The sequence below is a fragment of the Ovis aries genome, chromosome 5 (assembly GCF_016772045.2).
Source record: "Ovis aries strain OAR_USU_Benz2616 breed Rambouillet chromosome 5, ARS-UI_Ramb_v3.0, whole genome shotgun sequence".
Classification (NCBI taxonomy): Eukaryota; Metazoa; Chordata; class Mammalia; order Artiodactyla; family Bovidae; genus Ovis; species Ovis aries.
In genome coordinates, this window is record NC_056058.1 from 12,174,356 (window position 1) to 12,197,594 (window position 23,239).

The following is a 23,239-nucleotide window of genomic DNA, read 5'->3' on the forward strand; positions in this document are numbered from 1 at the left end:
GTTTTGAGATGGGTAGGATCAGTTAATGAATCTGAGAGATCTTTGAATCATCATCCATCCATTTCTCCACAGACACAAAGCCACAATGGGCAGGAACTGTATGACTGTGAGCACAGCCGGAAAGACTTCAGTGACAGTGACTACTTGTACCATAGTACACACAGGAGAACTGAAAATAGAGGCAATTCTCACGAATATAATCATTATGGAAAAAGCTTCCTTATTCTGCACAATGAATCCTTTACTGGAGAAAAAATGTTCCATGTTTAATCAGTGTGGAAAAGCCATCAGGCTGACTCCAGATACTGTGTACTGGCAATCTAGCATACAAGAGAAAGCCTTAGAACACAGAGATTGTGGGCAATCCTTTGCTAATGGGTTTTTTCTTCAGGCACGAGTGAGAGCTCAGAAGAAAAAAAGACATGACAACTGGAATGAATGTGGGAGAGCTTCCGTTCAGTCAACAAGCCTCCATGGACGTGTACCAACTCACACAGCTAACAAACGTTACATATATGAGGATTCTGGAAAAGTCTCCGATGCAACCCTAAGCCGTAGACGACATATAAAAACACACACTGGAGAGAAGCCTTTTCAGTGTGACACGTGTGGAAAAGCCTTTGGATCATCCTCATACCTACGCATTCACATACGAATTCACACTGGAATAAAACCCTACAAATGTAAGAGATGTGGGAAAGCATTTGTATCTTCCTCATACCTTCAAGTTCACAGTCGAATTCACACTGGAATAAAACCCTACAAATGTAAGGAATGTGGGAAAGACTTCTCTCAATCCTCAAACCTCACTGGACATATGAAAACTCACACTAGAGACCAGCCCTATAAGTGTAAGGTATGTGGGAAAGACTTCCATCGATCCTCAGACCTCACTGGACATACGAAAACTCACACTGGAGAGCAACTGTATAAATGTAAGGAATGTGGGAAAGCCTTTGGGTCATCCTCACACCTTCGTGTTCATGGTCAAATTCACACTGGAATAAAACTATACAAATGTCAAGAATGTGGGAAAACCTTCACTGGTTCCTCTCGCCTTATTGAACACATGAACACTCACACTGGAGAGAAGCCTTTTAAGTGTGACACATGTGGGAAAACCTTCACTCAATCCTCATGCCTTACTAAACATATGAAAATACACACTGGAGAAAAGCCTCTTAAGTGTGACATATGTGGGACAACTTTTACTCAAACCTCATACCTTACTCAGCATATGAGAACACACACTGGAGAGAAGCCTTTTAAGTGTGACAAATGTGGGAAGGCCTTTGCTGCTTACTCATATCTTAGTAACCATTTCAGAACTCACACTGGAGAGAAGCCTTTTAAGTGTGACACATGTGGGAAAACCTTTGTTCAATCCTCAGGCCTTTCTCAGCATAAGAAAACTCACACTGGAGAAAAGCCATTTAAATGTGACACATGTGGGAAAACCTTCAGTCAATCCTCATACCTTTCTCGGCATATGAGAACACACACTGGAGAGAAGCCTTATAAGTGTGACACATGTGGGAAAGGCTTTGGGTTTTCTTCTATTCTTCGTAGACATTTACAGTCTCATACTGGGGAGAAGACTGCTAAATGTGAAAAATGTGAGAAAACCTTCACTCGAGCCTCAGGTCTTACTCAACATATGACAACACACACTGGAGAGAAGCCTTATAAGTGTGACAAATGTGGGAAGGCCTTTGCTGACTCCTCATGTCTTACTAAACATTTTAGAACTCACACTGGAGAGAAGCCTTTTAAGTGTGACAAGTGTGGGAAGGCCTTTGCTGTTTCTTCTCGTCTTACTAAACATTTTAGAACTCACACTGGAGAGAAGCCTTTTGAGTGCAATATATGTGGGAAAACATTTACCACTTCTTTGTCTGTTACCATGCACAAGCGAAGACACACTGGAGAGAAACCATATTCTTGTAAGGAACGTGGGTAAACCTTTTTATGTTCCTCAATACTGACTTCCTATGTACAATGACGTTGGGAGAGAAGCCATTGGAACATGATATGTGGGAAAGCCCCTACTGATTGCTCCTTGCCGGAGTCCAGCTCTAGCAGCCAGGGATTCAACCTGAAGGGGTAGGCAGTGTCGGCGAGAGAAACTGAGGCAGCCTCTCAGTTTGCTTGGACTGCCTGTTTATTTCAAGCTTATGATTCTCTTTTATACTTTTACAAAAGCATTAGGTCAGAGGTTTGATATTTTTAGTTCCCATTGACCCAGATTTATTTTTCTCCAAAAATCAATGTTGCCCCTCAAAAGGAGTTCCTTCCTCAGCAATTCTCTTATCTACTTTTTCTCATGTGTCCTTGTGAATACACTGTAACTCATGCTAATGTCTGGGCTGCATACCACATTCCTCAGTTTATTTCTTATGTTTCTAAGTCCTGTTTGCCCCTAGTATCCTAAGTTTACTATTTCTTAGAAAGGGCTTCTAGCTAATATCTCTAAAGTCCCTAATTTCTATAAGCTATAGTAGAATATTGTAATATTACAGCAATCCTTAAATCTTTCGCTTCTAACTATTTTAATTATTCCTAAGCCTTAAATTCAGCAAACTCCTTTGCCATAAACACTTTTCTCACAAATAGGCTTCAGATAGGAATCCCTCCCATGGTCTCAAGCTGTGGTCTCTGCTCACCCTGGAACACTTTTTTGTAAAAGTCCTTGAACAAATGTCAGTGATTAACTTTATGAATTATTCTTTGAGCACAGCTGCAGAAGGCTTTATGCCTTCTCCTGCTCCTCTCAAAAACAGTAAGCACTTTAATAGTCTCTCAGTCAACTCAGCCGAGGAAAGGAAAAAACAAGTCAGAATCACAAAACCTAACTCCTTCATTCTGGGTCCATGCCTACAGAAAAAAGGGAGGGGGTTTAGGGCCATGCCTCTATTTTGTCAGTAATGCCTAACGCAGCTCCTGACAACTCCTGTCTTAACATTTTGTTTTTAATATTTGACTGCACTGTGCAGCATATGAAACCTTAGTTCTCTGACTGGAGATGTGACACATGCCCCCTGTATTGGAAGGTAGAGCCTTAACCGCTGGAGAACCAAGGAGGTCCCCTACTAAATATTTTCAAAATCAACACAGGAGAGAATCCTTTTGAGGGTAATAAACATGGGAAAGGATTTATTCACCAATTCTTCACCCTTTAGCATTCGCTAATGTATGCACACTGGATATCTCAGTAGTAATGGAAAAAGTAAGGAGACTAGTTCAGGATTTCCTTCTGCCTGAATCTATCATGTCTTGTCGCTAGAGCAAAGCCTAGAGTTCCTGATCACAACACAAACACACAGTTCAACCCATGGTGACTCCTGCACACCAGGTCCCTGCAGTGGCATGAAAGGCGAGGTGATGCCTTTGCACAAGCCAGGTAGATTGGAACCCAGATATCTACAAGGGCAGTTCCAGGAGCTACTGGGCTCCCCTGAGCTGGGAATGCAGAGCACTGTCTTGTGGGGGCTTCTTCCTTGAAATACTTCTTGCAGGCTGATGCGTGTCAAGACTCACCTTTCTTTTTGTAGATGACATAACCTATACATATAAAACTCTAAAGATGCCACCAGAAAATCATTAGAGCTAATCAATTAATTTAGCAAAGTTGGAAGGAATAAAGTTAATATGTGGAAATCCCTTGCATTCTTGTACACTAACATTGAAAAATAAGAGATACTAAGGAAACAATTCCATCACCATCACAACACAAAGAATGAAATACCAAGGAATAAACCTACCTAAGCAGACAAAAGATCTCTGTACAGAAAATTATAAGATACTGATGAAAGAAATCAAAGAACACAAAGAGTTGGAGACATGTATCATGTTGTTATTAGAAGAATCCATATTCTGAAAATGACTGTACTATCCAGTGATATCTACAGATTCAGTGCAATACTGATGGCATTTTTCACAGAACTAGAAAAAAAAAATTTGTTTTAATTTTTCTGGAAACACAAAAGACCCCAAATAGCCAAAGCAGTCTTGAGAAAGAGTGGAGGTGGAGCAATCAACCTTCATGACTTCAGACTGTACTACAAAGCTACAGTCATTAAGAGAGTATGGTCCTGGCACAGAAACATAGACCAATGGTAAAAGATATAAAGCCCAAAGGTAAACCCACACACCTGTGGGCACCTTTTCTTGGACAAAGGATGCAATAATATACAATGGAGAAAAGACAGCTTCTTTTAAAAGTGGTACTGGAAAAACTGGACAGCCTCATGTAAAAGAATGAAATTAGAACACTTCCTAACACCATACACAAAAGAAATTTAAAATGGATTAAAGACCTAAATGTAAGACCAGAAACTATAATATTCTTAGAGGAAAATATAGGCAGAACACTCTTTGACATAAATGACAGCATTCTCTCTTTGACCCACCTCCTAGCGTAATAGAAATAAAAATAAACAAGTGGGACCTAATTAAATGTTCTAGCACATGAAAGGAAGCTATAAACAAGATGAAAAGACAACCCTCAGAATGGGAGAAAATAATTGCAGTGAAACAACTGAAAAAGGATTAATCTACAGAATATATAAGCAGCTTAGGCAGATCAAATACCAGAGGAACAACCCAGTCAAAAAATCAGCAGAAGACCTACACAGACATTTCTCTAAAGAAGACATAGAGGTGGCCCCCAAACACATGAAAAGATGCTCCGCATCACTCATGAGTGAAATACAGATGAAGTCTACAATGAGGTATCACCTCTCATTGGTCAGAATGCCCATCATTAAAAGATCTAAAAACAGTAAATGCTGGAGAATGTGTGGAGAAAAGCGAACCTTCTTATATTGTTGGTGGGAATGTAAGTTGATACATCCACTATGAAGAACAGTATGGAGATTTCTTTAAAAACTAGGACTAAAACTAACATGACCCAGCATCCCACTGCTGGGCATATACCATGAGAAAACCATAATTGAAAATGACACATGTACCCCAGTGTTCATTGCAGCACAATTTGCAGTGGATAGGACAGGGAAGCAAGCTTTATGTTCATTGACAGATGAATGAATAAAGGAGTTGTGGTACATATGTACAACTGAATATTACTCACCAATACAAGCAATGTCCGTGAGTCAGTTCTGGTGAGTTTGATGAACCTAGAGCTTATTACACAGAGTGAAATAAGTCAAAAAGAGAAAAACAAAGATTGCGTACTAATACTTATGTATGTGGTTTAGTTGCTAAGTCATGTCTGACTCTTGTGACCCCATGGACTGTAGCCTGTCCGGCTCTTGTCCATAGGATTTTCCACGCAGGAATACTGGAATGGGTTGCCATTTCCTTCTCCAAACACATACATATGGAACCTAAAAAAATTATATTTGTGAACCTATTTGCAGGGAAGCCATAGAAATGCAGACCTGGAGAACAGACTTGGGCTGAGGCTGAAAGGGAGGAAGTGGGACAAATTAAGAGAGCGGTATTTGAATCTTCTTATAACATGGGAGACCTGGGTTTGATCCCTGAGTTGGGAAAATCTCCTGGAGAAGGGAAGAACTACCCACTCCAGTATCCTTGCCCAGAGAATTCCAGGGCCAGAAGAGCCTGATGGGTTACAGTCCATGGGGTCCCAACTGAGCAACTTGGAAAATCACTTAGTCAGACACTACTGAGCAACTCACTCACTGACGTATATACAACAGATAGCTAATGGGAAGTTGCTATACAACACAAGGAGCTCAACCTGGTTCTGAGCGGTAGGATGGTGTGTATGTTGGGAGGAAGGTTCAAGAAGGAGGGTACATAGGTATTCTTATGGCTGATTCATGTTGTATGGCAGAATCCAACACAACATTGTAAATCAATTACTCTCCAATTTAAAAAAACATTTTTTAAATAATGTTCATCTTTCCCCACCAGCACTGACTGTCAGTGATGTCTGTCCGCTACTGTCCTTGCATGACCCACTGCATTTGATTCACCCTCTGGTACCTGCCTGTGAACAGGGAGTTCCTGTTTTTGTATGACTGAGGCAGCTGTACTTGTGAGACTACTGACCTCCCCAGCAGGCTGCCTACAGAAGTGACCCTGCATGTGGGTATTTTAAAATACTGTTTTGTGGGACTACCCTGGTGGTCCAATTGTTAAGAATCCACCTTGCAATGCAGGAGATTCAGGAGACACAGATCCATTCTCTGGGTAGGAAACAAGCATCTCACATGCAGTGGGGCAACTAAGCTATTGCACCACAAATGGAGAAAAGCCCCTTACAACCTTGAAGTCCCAGTGCATCACACACAAAGAATAATGTTTTATGTGAGATGTTTTGTTCAGTGTACTAAGTCTTGGAAATAACCAGCTAACCAGTTTCTTTATATTCTCTTTTATCATACGCTACATTTCTCCATTTACAATCTGACTTTAGTAGTTTTGTAAAACTAACATTTTCTAAGAATCTGAGTTTGGTTTACTAATTCATTTAAAATACCCGTTTTAAATAAACAGCTGAAGGTCAGTTTTCATTCCAATCCCAAAGAAAGGCAATGCCAAAGAATGTTCAAACAACCTCACAATTGCACTCATCTCACATGCTAGGAAAGTAATGCTCAAAATTCTCCAAGCCAGGCTGCAGCGATATGTGAACCGTGAACTTCCAGATGTTCAAGCTGGTTTTAGAAAAGGCAGAGGAACCAGAGATCAAATTGCCAACATCCGCTGGATCATGGAAAAAGCAAGAGTTCCAGAAACACATCTATTTATGCTTTATTGACTATGCCAAAGCTTTTGACTGTGTGGATCACAATAAACTGGAAAATTCTGAAAGAGATGGGAATACCAGACCACCTGACCTGCCTCTTAAGAAACCTATATGCAGGTCAGGAAGCAACAGTTAGAACTGGACATGGAACAACAGACTGGTTCCAAACAGGAAAAGGAGTACATCAAGGCTGTATATTGTCACCCTGCTTATTTAACTTCTATGCAGAGTACATCATGAGAAACGCTGGGCTGGAAGAAGCACAAGCTGGAATCAAGATTGCCAGGAGAAATATCAATAACCTCAGATATGCAGATGACACCGCCCTTATGGCAGAACGTGAAGAGGAACTAAAAAGCCTCTTGATGAAAGTGCAAGAGGAGAGTGAACAAGTTGGCTTAAAGCTCAACATTCAGAAAACGGAGATCATGGCATCTGGTCCCATCACTTCATGGGAAATAGATGGGGAAACAGTGGAAACAGTGTCAGACTTTGTTTCTTTGGGCTCCAAAATCACTGCAGATGGTGATTGCAGCCATGAAATTAAAAGACACTTACTCCTTGGAAGGAAAGTTATGACCAACCTAGATAGCATATTAAAAAGCAAAGACATTACTTTGCCAACAAAGGTCCGTCTAGCCAAACCTATGGTTTTTCCAGTGGTCATGTATGGATGTGAGAGTTGGACTGTAAAGAAAGCTGAATGCCAAAGAATTGATGCTTTTGAACTGTGGTATTGGAGAAGACTCTTGAGAGTCCCTTGGACTGCAAGGAGATCCAACCAGTTCATCCTAAAGGAGATCAGTCCTGGGTGTTCATTGGAAGGACTGATGTTGAAGCTGAAACTCTGATACTTTGGCCACCTCATGTGAAGAGATGACTCATTTGAAAAGACCCTGATGCTGGGAGGGATTTGAGGGCAGGAGGAGAAGGGAACGACAGAGGATGAGATGGCTGGATGACATCACCAACTCAATGGACATGAGTTTGGGTAAACTCCGGGAGTTGGTGATGGACAGGGAGGCCTGGCATGCTGCGATTCATGGAAAGACTCAGACATGACTGAGTGACTGAACTGAACTGAAAGAAACCTCTAGCACTTTAGGGTCTTCTGCACAGATATTTTATACAGCTGAATTTCTAAGAGAGGCACTGCCGATCAACTAGTTTTAAAACTGTTTTCGCCAGATGTATTTCTGGAAGATCCACTAAATACTACTGTTAGTAATTCTCTACTCACAATTTTCTACTATTTTAAGATGTACATCATGTAAAATTTACTGTTAACTATTGTTTGGTTCAGTTCAATTGCTCAGTCGTGTCCGACTCTTTGCAGCCCTATGAATTGCAGCACGCCAGGCCTCCCTGTCCATCACCAGCTCGCGGAGTTTACACAAACTCATGTCCATCGAGTCGGTGATGCCATCCAGCCATCTCATCCTCTGTCATCCCTTTCTCCTCCTGCCCCTAATCCCTCCCAGCATCAGAGTCTTTTCCAATGAGTCAGCTCTTCGCATGAGGTGGCTAAAGTATTGGAGTTTCAGCTTTAGCATCAGTCCTTCCAAAGAACACCCAGGACTGATCTTTAGAATAGACTGGTTGGATCTCCTTGCAGTTCAAGGGACTCTCATGAGTCTTCTCCAACACCATAGTTCAAAAACAGCATAAATTCTTTGGCACTCAGCTTTCTTCCAAGTCTTATACCAGTACCTAGAAGATAAAATGTAATAAATGTTTAAAGGCATGAGTCAATCAAACCATTGCTATTAGCATCAGAAAGAAACTGGTTTCATCTTTTGTGGGGAAAAAAGGACAAAATAGAAAAAAATGAACTTGGGAGCAGAGAAATGTTTCAATTTTTTTCTTTTCTAGTTTTTGAAAGTGAAATCCTGAAAGTGAAAGTGAAATCACTCAGTCGTGTCTGACTCTTTGCAACCCCATGGACTGTAGCCTACAAGACTCCTCCATCCATGAAATTTTTCAGGCAAGAGAACTGGAGTGGGTTGCCATTTCTTTCTCCAGGGGAACTTCCCAACCCAGGGATCGAACCCGTGTCTCCTGCATTGCAAGCAGATGCTTTTATCACCTGAGCCACCAGGGAAGTTTTTCTAGTTTTTGCCAGATACTAAACTTTGGAGAAGGGGATGACAGAGGATGAGATGGCTGGATGGCATCACCAGCTCGATGGACGTGAGTTTGAGTGAACTCTGGGAATTGGTGATGGACAGGGAGGCCTGGCGTGCTGCAATTCATGGGGTCGCAAAGAGTCGGACATGACTGAGTGACTGAACTGAACTGAAACATCACCTACACAAATTGAACATTTGTAACTATCAAAAATTTGTATAATGGCTGCAGTCCATCTGTTAATCTCAGAATGTCTTGTTTTCCATATATCTTTTAATGACATGCAGCTGTTAGGTAATTTTTGTCTGTTAAGGGAAAATTCCAAATCTAATAACAGTGTAAAGAAATATAAAAACACTGCAGTCAAGATAGCATCAGGTTCCTCTTTTTCAGCGTTTTTCCATATGACTAACAATAATATTACACTTATTTGGGTACTATTATGGACTGAACTGTGTTCACTCAAAATTTTATGTTGATATCCTTATTCCCAAGGCCTCAGAATGTGCCTGTATTTGGAGAAAGCGCCTTTCAAAAGGGAGTTAATTTTAACATGAGGTCACCAGGGTGAACCTTAATTCAATCACCCTGGTGTTCTTATAAGAAGAGGAAGTCAGAACACCCAGAGGCCAGGGAAACCTGCACGAAGGGAGGACCAGGTTCAGAATCAGCGTGACGGTGGCCATCTGCAATCTAAGTGAAATGGAGCAGGACATTATGGTCTATGTTCCCCCGTGTCCTCAACCTACCTTTTGTCTGTGGAACAACTTTAGCCAAAGAATAAGCTTAATCAGAGAAATGAAAAAAATGCAGAAACGAAAACTGTCAAAGGAGGCCAAGTAATAATAGTTAATAGTCATCTTAAGCAGAGTCAAGGACATTTAGTTCCTGCTCAAGGGCTGTTATAGATGATATCCTGTGAGGTGTCTTGTAGATACTGAACTGCACATCAGGTGGGGGAAGTTAACTACCTGATGACCAGACTGTAGTCATGATATGAACTGTCACAGTTCCAAGAACTGCCATCAAGGAAATGGGAACAAACCGATCCTCAACTGAAGATTAACTACTTAAACAAGATGAATCTGATTAGGACACCACATGACCAATTTCAAGGAGACTATCAGAGCTGACTGTACTATATCTGCATGTAGGCCCCTCCCTCTGTCTATAAAAGCTCTTGCCCACAGATTGTCAGTGCAGGGAGTCAGCCTTCTGCTAGGCATCTGCCCTCCCCCTGGCACCCTGCTGGTTGCCAGCATCCAAAGTAAAGCAAACTTTCCTTTCCACCAATCTCACTTGTCTATTGGCTTTTGAGAGGTCAGCTGCTGGACCCCACAAGGAGACAGGCCTCAGAGGAAACCAACTCTGGTGGGACCTTGTTGCTGAACTTCCAGACTCTAAGATTGTTAGAAAATATATTTCTGTTGTGTAAGTCACCCAGTCTAGCATTATTAGGATAAGGCAAGCACCATTTCAAAATCCTCTTGCTACAGCTGTTACTTGAGCCATGTCTCCTGTAATTATTTCAGTGGAAGTTGTGACAAAGTTTTTTGCTCAGCCCCAACTAGACACCTTGCCAGTCAGTTCAGGTCAGTTGCTCAGTCATGTCCAACTCTGTGACTCCCTGAACCGCAGCACGCCAGGCCTCCCTGTCCATCACCAACTCCCAGAGTCCACCCAAACCCACGTCCATCGAGTCAGTGATGCCATCCAACCATCTCATCCTCTGTCGTCCCCTTCTCCTCCTGCCCTCAATCTTTCCCAGCATCAGGGTCTTTTCAAATGAGTCAGTTCTTTGCATCAGGTGGCCAAAGTAGTGGAGTTTCAGCTTCAAAATCAGTCCTACCAATGAACAACCAGGACTGATCTCCGCACATGCCAAACACCTCGTTTTCTGCCCTGAAACTTCTGATACCAAATTATGGGACATTTGAGGGAATCTGCTCTGTATTCAGAAGTGTGCAACTCAGACATAAAGGGATGCTAATCTCTCTAGGACCATCTCTGGCCCATAGAAAGCATGAGCTGAGGTCTTTCCATCTATTGAGTGGAAAGTTCTGGGACACATATCATGTTGTACCTCAGGAAGGTTTGGTGGGATTTAGTAGTAGTCATCAATAAAAGCAGTCATTATTATTTTGATTCCTTAATTGATTTGGTTTTCCTTCCTCCCCTGCTGCTGCTGCTGCTGCTACTGCTAAGTCACTTCAGTCATGTCTGACTCTGTGTGACCCCAGAGACAGCAGCCCACCAGGCTCCCCGTCCCTGGGATTCTCCAGGCAAGAACACTGGAGTGGGTTGCCATTTCCTTCTCCAATGCCTGAAAGTGAAAAGTGAAAGTGAAGTCGCTCAGTCGTGCCCAACTCTTAGTGACCCCATGGACTGCAGCCTTCCAGGCTCCTCCGTCCATGGGATTTTCCAGGCAAGAGTACTGGAGTGGGTTACTATTGCCTTCTCCCCTTCCTTCCCTAGTAGATAATCATAGGAGATATATACAACAAATATATACATATTTGTTCTGTTTCTCTGGATAACCCTAATAACAAGGCCCAAGAGAAATGAAAATATGTTTGAATTACATGGCTTTTTCATAGCACCATTATTCATAATATGCACAAAGTGGAAACAATCCAAATATTCATCAATTGATAAGTAAATAAAACAATATATTCATACTATGGAATATCATTCTGAAATACAAAGAAATTATATTTGCTATAACACGTATGAATCTTGAAAAATATACTAAGTGAAAAAATTACTGATGAAAGCTTCATGATCTTATTTACATGAAATGTCTAGAAAAGGCAAATGGATAGAGACAGAAGGTGGAATCATGGCAGCATGGATGTTAAGTGTCTAGGAATATGGGGGTGTAACAACCAAGGGTACTTTATAATGGAACCGAAATTCCATTATATTTTTACAACTAGGTTTTTTTATTATAAATTTATTTTAATTGGAGGTTAATTACTTAACCAATACAATATTGTAAAGTACAACTAGGAGTTCAGTTCAGTTCAGTTCAGTGCAGTCGCTCAGTTGTGTCCGACTCTTTGCGACCCCATGAATCGCAGCACGCCAGGCCTCCCTGTCCATCATCATCTCCCGGAGTTCACTCAGACTCATGTCCATTGAGTCCATGATGCCATCCAGCCATCCCATCCTCGGTCGTCCCCTTCTCCTCCTGCCCTCAATCCCTCCCAGCATCAGAGTCTTTTCCAATGAGTCAACTATTTGCATGAGGTGGCCAAAGTACTGGAGTTTCAGCTTCAGCATCATTCCCCCCAAAGAAATCCCAGAGTTGATCTCCTTCAGAATGGACTGGTTGGATCTCCTTGCAGACTCTGGGACTCTCGAGAGTCTTCTCCAACACCACAGTTCAAAAGCATCAATTCTTTGGCGCTCAGCCTTCTTCACAGTCCAACTCTCACATCCATACATGACCACAGGAAAAACCATAGCCTTGACTAGACGGACCTTAGTTGGCAAAAGTAATGTCCCTGCTTTTGAATATGCTATCTAGGTTGGTCATAACTTTCCTTCCAAGGAGTAAGCGTCTTTTAATTTCATGGCTGCAGTCACCATCTGCACTGATTTTGGAGCCCCCCAAGATAAAGTCTGACACTGTTTCCCCATCTATTTCCCATGAAGTGATGGGACGGGATGCCATGATCTTCATTTTCTGAATGTTGAGCTTTAAGCCAACTTGTTCACTCTCTTTCACTTTCATCGAGAGGCTTTTTAGCTCCTCTTCACCTTCTGCCATAAGGGTGGTGTCATCTGCATATCTGAGGTTATTGATATTTCTCCCAGCAATCTTGATTCCAGCTTGTGTTTCTTCCAGTCCAGCATTTCTCATGACGTACTCTGCGTATAAGTTAAATAAGCAGGGTGACAGTATACAGCCTAGACGTACACCTTTTCCTATTTGGAGCCAGTCTGTTGTTCCATGTCCAGTTCTAACTGTTGCTTCCTGACCTGCATACAGATTTCTCAGGAGGCAGGTTAGGTGGTCTGGTATTGCCATCTCTTTCTAGGTTTTAAAATAACATAAATCTGTTGTTGTCAAGAGTCTGATACAGGTATAAGTAAATATTACTGACACAGAAGAGTCTAAACCCTGAATTAAATATATATAGGAATTTATTGAATAAAGGTGGAATTTCAAATTAGTATGTCAAGGATAATTTATCAGTAACAACTGATCCTCTCTCTGGAGGAAAAACATAATTGTATCCACTACCGTGTGTGTGTGTGTGTGTGTTACTCAGCTGTGTCTCTCTGTGACCCCATGGACTGCAACCCACCAGGCTCCTCCGTCCATGGAATTCTCCAGACAAGAATACCGCAGTGGGTTGCCATTTCCTTCTCCAATGCGAATTTTAGTAGTAATTAGTCACTAAGTTGTATCTCACTCTTGCGACCCCACGGACTGTAGCCTGCCAGGTCCCTCTGTCCATGGGATTCTCCAGGCAAGAACAGTGGAGTGGGTTGCCATTTCCTTCACTACTACCCCATAACACATGACAAAACACATTCTTTGAAGATTAAAATGTCAGTAAAAATATAAATTTTAGAAGAAAATTAGAAAATCTGTACGTAACCTAGAGTTGGAAGAGAATTTTTAAGGAAGGCTAGGAGAAAACCCAGAATTTTTTTTTTTTAAAGGAGAGTCCTCTGGGTATGTAAAAAGTGAATATCTCATTTGCAACTGATGAAACATTAACATGGCAAAACAATTATCAGTTTAACAGACGCATAAAACACATTTGATAAGGCACATAAGCAATTTTCGTAAATGTGCTAACAAGTAGGATTTCAAAATACCTTTATAAACTCCTGCGGCCACACACTAAAATATACAGAAAACATGATTAAGGAGAAAACAGAACTATTTCTGAATGAAGTAGGCCTGGTTATCAGAGCTGTTTCTCAATACGGGAGGCCCTAGAAGGTATGCTAAGATCGAAAAAATAAAAAACCGAAATACATACTTGAACACAATATATACAACGGTTACAGGAAATTTTCACTACTTAGAATACTCAAAGGAGTCAATAATTTAAGTTTAGCACGGTGTCCTAACTTCATACAAAGAAGGCAAAAAACGTCAAATATGAGATTGAATCGAAGAGATAGACCATATCTCGGATTGGCAGGTTTATCAATATAGGAGACTCTTACTCTAAGGACTCCAGGGAGCTGAGAACAGACAGATAAAAAAGCTTTCGAAGACCATCCATTTGGACGCGTCTCGCTTCTGACCCCTAAACCCGGGACTGCGCCTCGTCTCGCCTCCCCATCATTTCCGGTCATGGGTCCCGCCCTCCACTCGCAGCTCCGCCCACGAGCCTAGTTTTAGCCTCGGAATCATCCGCTGGGAGTGTTTCTGCTTCCAGCTCCCTCCACTGAATCGACTGCGAGACCCCTCACCCGCAACGTGGGGAGAAACTGCAAGTTTTCTCTGCAATGGCTGAATGTGACTGACAACCCCAATCTCAGAACTCCACCCCGCCACGGCCGAAGTAGGAAGCGGAAGTGGCGTCACTGTCTGTGTCGGTCTTCCATCCGGCGGCTCCGTTCTTCTAGGAGGGAGTGGTTTTGGTCGTCCTGTGTTTCAGCGTGTCCTTTGTGAGGCCCGCGTTCAGGAAGGGCTGTGGGATACAAGGAGCGCGTTAAAGGACAGGTTTGGTCCGAGTTTTCGAGAGGTCTCCTTGGGCAGACCTCGCCCCTTTCTCTTAACATCCTTCGGGACCTAAGGCCCCGCTTTCGTCCAGGTCGTACGGGCGCTAAGGGGAGTTTTCGGGGTGTTGTCGTTCACTGTGCTTCCCTATTCGAAACCCTTTGTGACTTTAGTTCTTGAGATCATGAATATCCACTGTTTGATTCAGGTTACTGAGGCCCCTGCACCTTCTGGTTATCCTGAAGTTAGTGATCCTGCTTGAGTATGAAGATGTTCACTTGAAAATGAAAGAGTTGAGTTTATTCAGTGTTTTACCTGGCGACTGTTGCCCAGGAGTCAGCCTCTGAGATAGCCCTGAGAAATTATTTTGAAGACATGAGGTGTGATGTTAGTATATATGTGATTCGGGAGAAGGATATGGGTAATTTTCCACGAAAAATTAATCCAAAAAAGGGCTGGACCACTTTATTTGAGCCAGATTTGAGGATTCCAACCCTAGAAGAACCTCTCAGAAGGCTCTATATGTGTGACTGAATCTTCTTTGAGTACATCTGAAAGGAACACTTCATTGTATTTCAAGTCATATCCGACTCTTGAGACTCCCATGGACTGTAGCCTGCCAGGATCCTCTGTCCATGGGGTTCTCCAAGCAAAAATACTTGCTTGGAGAGTGGCTACTCATGCCCCTCCCTTCTCCAGAGGATATTCCTGGCTCAGGGATCTGCATTGCAGGCATATACCATGTGAGCCACCAAGGAAGCCCAATATGTACTATAGTATTACTTAAGCATGTAATCTATTTAAAATGAGATATTTTTTTATGCTGCTTTCTTCATTTAAAGTGTCCAAAATTAGCTGCACCCTAAATTTTTATCAGATATACTTCATTAGTGTGCATTTAGGATCTTATTTTCCCAACCAGGGATTGAACGCATGACCCTGCAGTGGAAGTGCAGAGTTTTAATCACTCAACCAGCAGGGAAATCCCTTGATTAGTGTTTTAAGTGAAAGTCGCTTAGTCATGTTGGACTCTTTGCGACCCCATGGACAATACAGTCAATGAAATTCCCCAGGCCAGAATACTGGAGTGGGTAGCCCATTCCCTTCTCCAAGGGATCTTCCCAACCCAGGGATCGAACCCAGGTCTCCAGCATTGCACGCGGATTCTTTATCAGCTGAGCCACCAAGGAAGCCCAGATTAGTGTTTAGACCATATGCAACTTACAATTGAAAGAGCAGATTCAAATACTGAAGTTGTTCCAAATATAAACCAGACTTATAAGGTCTTATAAGTTGGTACATAATGGTTGTCAATAAATGGCAGTTGATGATACTGATACTCTTGTTGTAGAGCATACAGTTTTAGTAGCTTTCATATATGTCCTCTGCACAGAAGGAGCTAATTTATCATGTTGATGACTGATAATTAGTATTTGTTGATTTGTGCTTGATAGGAAGCTGAGCTCCAGATAACCATATCTTCAGAGGGATGGAGATGGCCCTATCCACTTGCATTCTTAAGCTACCCTGAAATGATCATGATTCAGGGATGAGTATTTATGCAAATTTCACTATCAGTCTTGCAGCATAGCAGCCTATCATATGCCTCATGGTAATTTGTCATTAATGCTTTTTTTTCCCCAGAGGCTCAGCTTTGGATTCTGTTTTTAAAATACAGATTTCTTTGGTGTGGTTCTGAGCAGTTGTGCTGCTTGTTATCTAAGAGGAGCTGAAATGAGCCAGAGAATGCTGTTCTCTAAGACAGCTTCCTAGTATGTATGCATGAGGTAGAGTTGCTGCATAGTCCTATTCGTGTATTTTATTGCCTCGATAAGTAAAAAGTCACATTACTCAGCGTTTATGTTTCCTTGCCTGTGAAATGACCCATTACTCTTTGCCTGGTGGGTAACATGGCACACCGTTTATCTCTCTGGCTCCAGATGGGACAGGACTTACTTGGTACTTCATGGCAGTAGTGTATATTTGTGAGTTTTTTAGTTTTTGGTTTTGAGTGTGTGTTTATCTCAGAGTTGCAATGTCGATTTTATTTTTTTAACTTTTTGTTAAAGTGTAATTTATTTACAGTAGTGTATTGGTTTCAGGTATGCAACATAATGAATGTATTTTGATCAGTTATACTCCATTTAAAGTTATTATAAAATATCACCTACATTCCATGTGCTGTACAGTATATCCTCATAGCTTTTTTATTTTATACATACTAGTTCATACCTCTTAATTCCCTGCTCCAGTCTTACTGGCCCTCCCACTGGTAGCCACTAGTTTGTTTTTTGTATCTCTGAGTCTGTTTCATTCTATTCGTTTCCTTCATTTTTTAGATTTCACATGTAAGTGATAACATACAGTATTTGTCCTTGTCAGACTTGTTTCACTAAGCATAATAGCCTCCAGGTCTATCAGTGTTGTTGCAAATGGCAAAATTTCATTCTATTTTATGACTGAATGATATTTTGTTAAATTTCTTTATCCATTCATATGTCGATGGATACTTAGGTTGCTTCTATATCTTGACTTCTGTATGTGTGTAATGTGGCTATGAACATTGGGGTGCATGTATCTTTTCAAATTACTGTTTTCATTTTCTTTGGATATGTACCCAAAGGAATGTAATTGCTGGATCATATTATAGTTTCCTGAGGAATCTCCATATTGTTTTCCCTACTGGCTACACCAATTTAAATTCACATCAACAGAATACAAGGGTTCCGTTTTCTTCACATCTTCGCCAAATTTGTCATTTGTGGTCTTTTTGATGACAGCCATTCTGACAGGTGTGTGGTAATATCTCATTGTGGTTTTGATTTACATTTGTCTGATGGTGAATGATGTTTAGTATCTTTTCACGTAACTCTTGGCTGTCTGTATATGTTCTTGGGAAAATGTCTTTTCAAGACTTCCCTTCATTTTTTAATAGAACTTTTTTTTAGTTGTACAGCTGTTTATATATTTTGTATATTAACCTATTATTGGTCATATCATTTGCAGATGTTTTTCTCCCATTCAGTAAATTGTCTCTACATTTTCTTGATGGTTTATTTTGCTGTACAAAAGCTTTTAATTAAATCCCATTTATTTTTGCTTTTGTTTTCTTTGCTTTTGGAGACAGATCCAAAAGTCATCCAAATTTATTATTTATCCACATCATAAATTGATTATGATTTATGTCACAGACTGTTCTGCCTGTGTTTTCTTCTAGGAGTTTTATGGCTCTGGTCTTACCTTTAGATCGTTAATCCATTTTGAGTTTTTTTGTACATAGTATGAGAAAATGTTCTAGTTTCATTCTTTTACATGAGCTGTCCAGTTTTCTGAGCACCATTTATTGAAGAGACTGTCTTTTCTCCATTGTGTATTCTTGCCTCCATTGTGTATTTTGTCCTAGATTAATTGACTATAAGTGTGTGGGTTTATTTCTGGGCTCTGTATTCTGTTGTTCTATGTGTCTTTTTTTGTATCAGTGCTATACCGTTTGATTAATGCGTTGTAGTATTGTCTGAAGTCAAGGAATGTGATATCTACAGCTTTGTTCTTTTTTCTCAAGATTGCCTTGGACATTTAGCGTCTTTTCTGGTTCCATATAAATTTTAGGATTATTTGTTCTAGTTTTGTGAAAACTGTCATGAGTACTTTTCTGGGGATTGCATTAAATCTGTAGTTGCTTTGGGTAATATGGACATTTTAGCCGTATTAATTCTTCGAATCCATGAACATGGGATATCTTTCCACTTCTTTGTAATATCTTCAATTTCCTTCAGTGTTTTATTGTTTTTAGAGTATAGTTCTTTTTTGTCAAGTTTTTTCATTCTAAATTAGTAATTTAATTCTTTTTAATGCATTTTAATGGAATTTTTTTCTTGCTTTTTGTCTCTGATAGTTATTATTATATAGAAAAGCAATGGATTTCTGTATATTAATCCTGTATACTGCTATATTACTGAATTCATTTATTTTTAGTTTTTTGGTGGAGACTTTAAGGTATTATATGTATATATGTACCATGTCATCTGCAAATAGTGACAGTTTGATTTCTTCCTTTCCTATTTGAAAAAGTGAAAGTGTTAGTTGCTCAGTCATGTCTGACTCTTCACAACCTTTCCTATCTGAAGGCCTTTTATTTCTTTTTCTCATCTGATAGCTGTGGCTAAGACTTCCAATACAAGTGGTAAGAGTGGGTATCCTTGTCTTACTTCTGATTTTAGATGAAAAGCTTTCTGTATTCCACTGAGTATGGTGTTAGCTGTGGGCTTGTATAAATGGCCTTTGTTATGTTGAGATATGTTCTCTACATACCAGCTTTGATGAGAGTCTTTATCATGAGTAGATACTAAGTTTTGTAAAATATTTTTCCTGCATTTATTGAAATGATCTTGTGATTTTTATTCGTCCTTTTGTTAATGTGGTGTATCACATCACTTGATTTTTCAGATGTTGAATCATACTTGAATCCCTGGAGTAAATCCCACTTGATCATTGTGAATGATTCTTTTAATAGATTTTTTAAATTCAGTTTGCTAATACTTTGTTGAGAATTTTTGCGTCTATATTCATGAGAGATATTTGCATGTAATTTAATTTTTTATATTACCTTTTTCTGATTTTGGCATCAGGTAATGATGGTCTCATAAAATGAATTTGGGAGTGTTCCTACCTCTTCAGTTTTTCAGAATAGTTTGATAAGAGTAGGCATTAAAGGGACTTCCCTGGCATGCCAGTGGTTAAGACTCTGCTCCTCCAGTGCAGTGTGTGGGTTCAGTTCCTGGTCAGGGAAATGGGATCCTACATGCTATGTGGCATGGCAAAAAAGAATAAGTATTAAACTTTCTTTTTGTGTTTGGTAGGATTCCCCTGTGAAACTGTCACCCTGAACTTTTGGTTTTTAAGGGCTTTGATTACTATTTCAGTTTCAGCAGTGGTAATTGATCTGTTTAGATTATTTATTCCTGATTTAGTTTTGGAAGATTGTGTGACACTGGAAATATATTTCTTCTAGATTGTCCAATTTGTTGGCATATAACTGTTCATAGAATTCTTTTTTTCATAATATTTTATGATTATTTGCCTCTCTGATATCAGTTGCAGTTTCTCCTCTCCCATTTTTTTATTACTTTTGTTTGGTACCCTCTTTCCTCTTGTTTCTTGATGAGACAGATTAAAGCCTTATCAACATTATCTATCTTTTCAAAAGACCTGCTCTTGGTTTCACTGATATTTTCTCAGATTATTTCCTGCGATGTTTTTTATTTCTTTCCTTCTGATAACTTTGGGCTTTGGTTGTTCTTCTACTTCCTTTCAGTATTAAATTAGGTTGTTTATTTGAGTTTTTTATTATTTCTTGAGATACGATATGATAGATAAATATGATAGATATTTACTATCATAGAATTTTCTCTTCTAACTGCTTTTGCTGCATCCATAAATTTGGTGAAGTTTTGTTTCTATTTTCATTTGTCTTGACGTATTTTCCAGTTTCCTCTTTGATTTCATCGTTGACCTATTGGTTTTGTAGTAGCGTGTTGCTTTGTTTCCACATGCTTATTCTTTTCCCATTTTTGTTTCTGTAATTGATTTTTTATTTCATACCATTGTGGTCAGAAAAAAAGCCTTAATATAATTTCTATCCTTTTAAATTTGTCAAGTTTACATGTTATCTCTCTTGGAGAACATTCTATGTGTACTTGAAAAGAATATTTATTTTACTATTTGGGGATGGAATGTCTTGTAGTTTTCTATTAAGTCCAACTAGCCTAAATGTGTCTTTTAGTACCATTGTTTTCTTACTTATTTTCTGTCTTGATGTGTCCACTGATATAGTTGGGCATTAAAATTTCCTATTTTTATTGTATTGTAGTCAGTGTCTCACTTTATGACTGTAAGTAATTGCTTTATTTATTTAGGTGCTCCTGTATTAAGCCATGTATGTTAACAAATATATCCTCTTGTATTGATGCTTCTATCATTACCAAATGCCTTTCTTTGTCCTTTGGACTTTGTTTTAAAGTCTTCTTTGTCTGCCATGAGTAATGCTACTTCAGATTTTTGTTTGTTTGCATTTGTGTGGAGTATCTTTTTCCATCCTTTCACTTTCAATCTGTGTATGTCTTTAGCTTTACTAATTTGTGGTTACCATGGGGCTCATATGTTGACCTGTAACTAGATCTACTTGTTTTAAACTAATAGTCATTTAACTTCAAGCACATTCTAAATTATTTGCTCCCTTCTTCCACATTTTTTGTTTTCAATGTCGTGTTTTATGTTTATCCCTTAACTGATTATTGTAGTTACAGTTTCTTTTAATCTTCATGCTAGCTTACTTAAACCCTTGGTCTACAGCCTTTACTATATGTTTACCTTTACTAGTGGGATTATCCTTTCCTGTACATTCTTTCTTCTTGTTGTAGCCTTTTTGTTTCTACTTAGAGAAGACCCTTTAATGTTTCTCTTTGGGTTCTTTTAGTATTGATGAACTCTTCTAGTTTTTGCTTGATTGAGAAGTTCTTTATCTCTCCTTCAGTTTTGAATGATAACCGTGTTGGGTAGAGCATCTGAAGTTGTAGGTTTTTCCCTTGCAGCCCCTTAAATGTATTATGTCCTTCTGTTCTGCAAAGTTTCCGCAGAAAACAGCTGATAGCCTTAAAGGTGTCCCTTGTATGTGATTCTTTTTCTCTTGGCTGCCTTTAGAATTTTCTCTTTAGCTTTTGCATTTTATTATCATATATTTTTTGTACGGATCTCTTCGGATTCATCTTGTTAGGGACTCTGTACTTTCTGTGTCCTTCTTCAGATTCAGGAAATTTTCAACCATCATTTCATCAAATACATTTTGACCCTTTCCTCTCTACTCATTCTGGGACCCTTCCAGTGTTGTCCCAGAATCTCCTTAAACTTTTGGGTCTTTGTTTTTGTTTGTTTGTTTGTTTGTTTTTTTTGCCCCACCATGTGGCTTTGAAGATACTTAGTTCCTTGACCAGGAATCAAACCCAGGCCCACAGTAGTAAAAGTGCTCAGTCCCAATCGCTGGACCACCAAGGAATTCCTAAACTGTCCTAATTTTTTTAATTTGTTTTTTCTTCTGATTTTTCTGATTGAGTGATTTCTGTTATTCTATTTTCCAGATCACTTATCCTTTCTATGTCACCCCATCTACTGTTAATCCTTTCTAGTGTGTTTTTCATTTCAGTTATTGTATTCTCCACTTCTGACTGGTTCCTTTTTATATTTTCTAGTTATAATTCTCATTGTGTTCTTTCTTTCTTTTCCCGAGTTCAATTAGCATTCTTATTACTACGGCTTTAACATCTTGTTATATTTATCTTCATTGAATTAGTTGTTTGTCAGGGTTTTGTGTGTGTCCTTTCATTTGAAACAAATTCTTTTGTCTTCTCCTTTTGTTTAACTTTCTCTGTCACTATGAAATTAAGTAAAACAGTTGCCTATCCCATCTTTGAAGGTGTGTCGTTTTGTGGGACGACCCTTATGCATTCTTCGTGTACCCCATAGCTTTGATTGGTGGCTGGATCTAAAGTAAGCACAGGACAACTTCCCTGGTTGTCCAGTGATGGAGAGACTGTGCTTCCACTGCAAGGGGATGGGTTCAATCCCTGGTCAGGGAGCTAGAACCCAACAACTTGTGTGGCGTGGCCATAAATAAATAACATGTTAAAAAACAAAGTGAGCACATGTTTTGTTTTTCCTCGGGGTGTTTTGGCAGCTGTCACCTTGTTGGGTGATAGCTGGAGATAAAATTGGAGTTGGGCTGGAGATAGAAGGGCTAGAGCCAGAACCCTGTGTGGGCTGGTTCTTTTCCTATGCCCAGTGGCTATCAGTGTCCTGTCAGCAGGGACAGGGGCAGGTCCCAATGTGCTGGAAGCAGAAGCCTTGACTGTTGAGTCTGAGTTGGTTCTGTTCCCGCCAAGTATGCACTCTCTTTTCTCTCAGCAGCTAGAGCAGGAGGTTTGTTGTGTGTCAGACACACACTGAAACTGTCTAAGAAGCCAGTCAAGGATCCAGACAACTTGCGATCCACCACCTCCGCAAGTGCCAGCAGTATGCTCCCTCACCCCATTCAGATGAGGTGTTGGGTCCAAATCTGGTACATGCCCCAAGTGTACACTCTTCCTTGGCAGCAAACACTTTTCCCTAGTTAGAAACTGACCTGAGCTTCAGGCAGGTTCAGCCTGCTTCCTCCACCTTGTTCCTGGGAATAAGCAAGCTGTGCACTCTCATCAGGAGTGGAGTCTTGGATTCTTACAGCCTTCCTGTAAGTCCCACTTGTTTTCAAACCAGCTAAAGGAACTTGTCTTCCTGATGTCAGACCACAGGTTTGCAGTGTCCAATTTGTGGTTCAGACCTCCAGGCTCATGATATTCCTCTTCTGTGTCCCCTTCCTGGTAGACCCCAACCACTTCCCTCCTTTCCTACCTGACTCCATGGGGACCTTTTTTACAGACTTGGTTTTGGAAGCATCTTTCTGCTGATGTCCAGTTTGTTTTCAGTGAGACTTGCTCCACACATGGATGTACTTTTTATTTGTTCCTGAGAGGGATGTGAGCTCAGTGGCCTCCTACTTCACCAACTTTCCTCTCTGAGATTTTCTGAATGTGCAGGGATATTCGGAAATTTTGAACTAAAGTGGAATGATTTCCAGGCAAGGACTGTGGGAATTATGA

At 40.2% G+C, this 23,239-nt stretch overlaps 1 protein-coding gene across 14 annotated transcripts in view; it reads left to right on the forward strand.

Moving 5' to 3' along the window:
* Positions 1-23,239, forward strand: part of LOC114108666 (zinc finger protein 85) — a 54,867-nt gene that overhangs the window by 20,531 nt on the left and 11,097 nt on the right. For 8 of the 14 annotated variants that reach the window (XM_060415447.1, XM_060415448.1, XM_060415438.1 and 5 more), the window contains exon 6: positions 392-14,555. In XM_060415447.1, the coding sequence (XP_060271430.1) occupies positions 392-1,960 (1,569 nt within the window). In that variant the 3' untranslated portion in view covers positions 1,961-14,555. Of the gene's footprint in view, positions 1-72; positions 22,831-23,239 lie in introns of all 14 variants that reach the window. The other 6 variants (XM_060415444.1, XM_060415442.1, XM_060415440.1 and 3 more) reach the window with 3 other exon arrangements.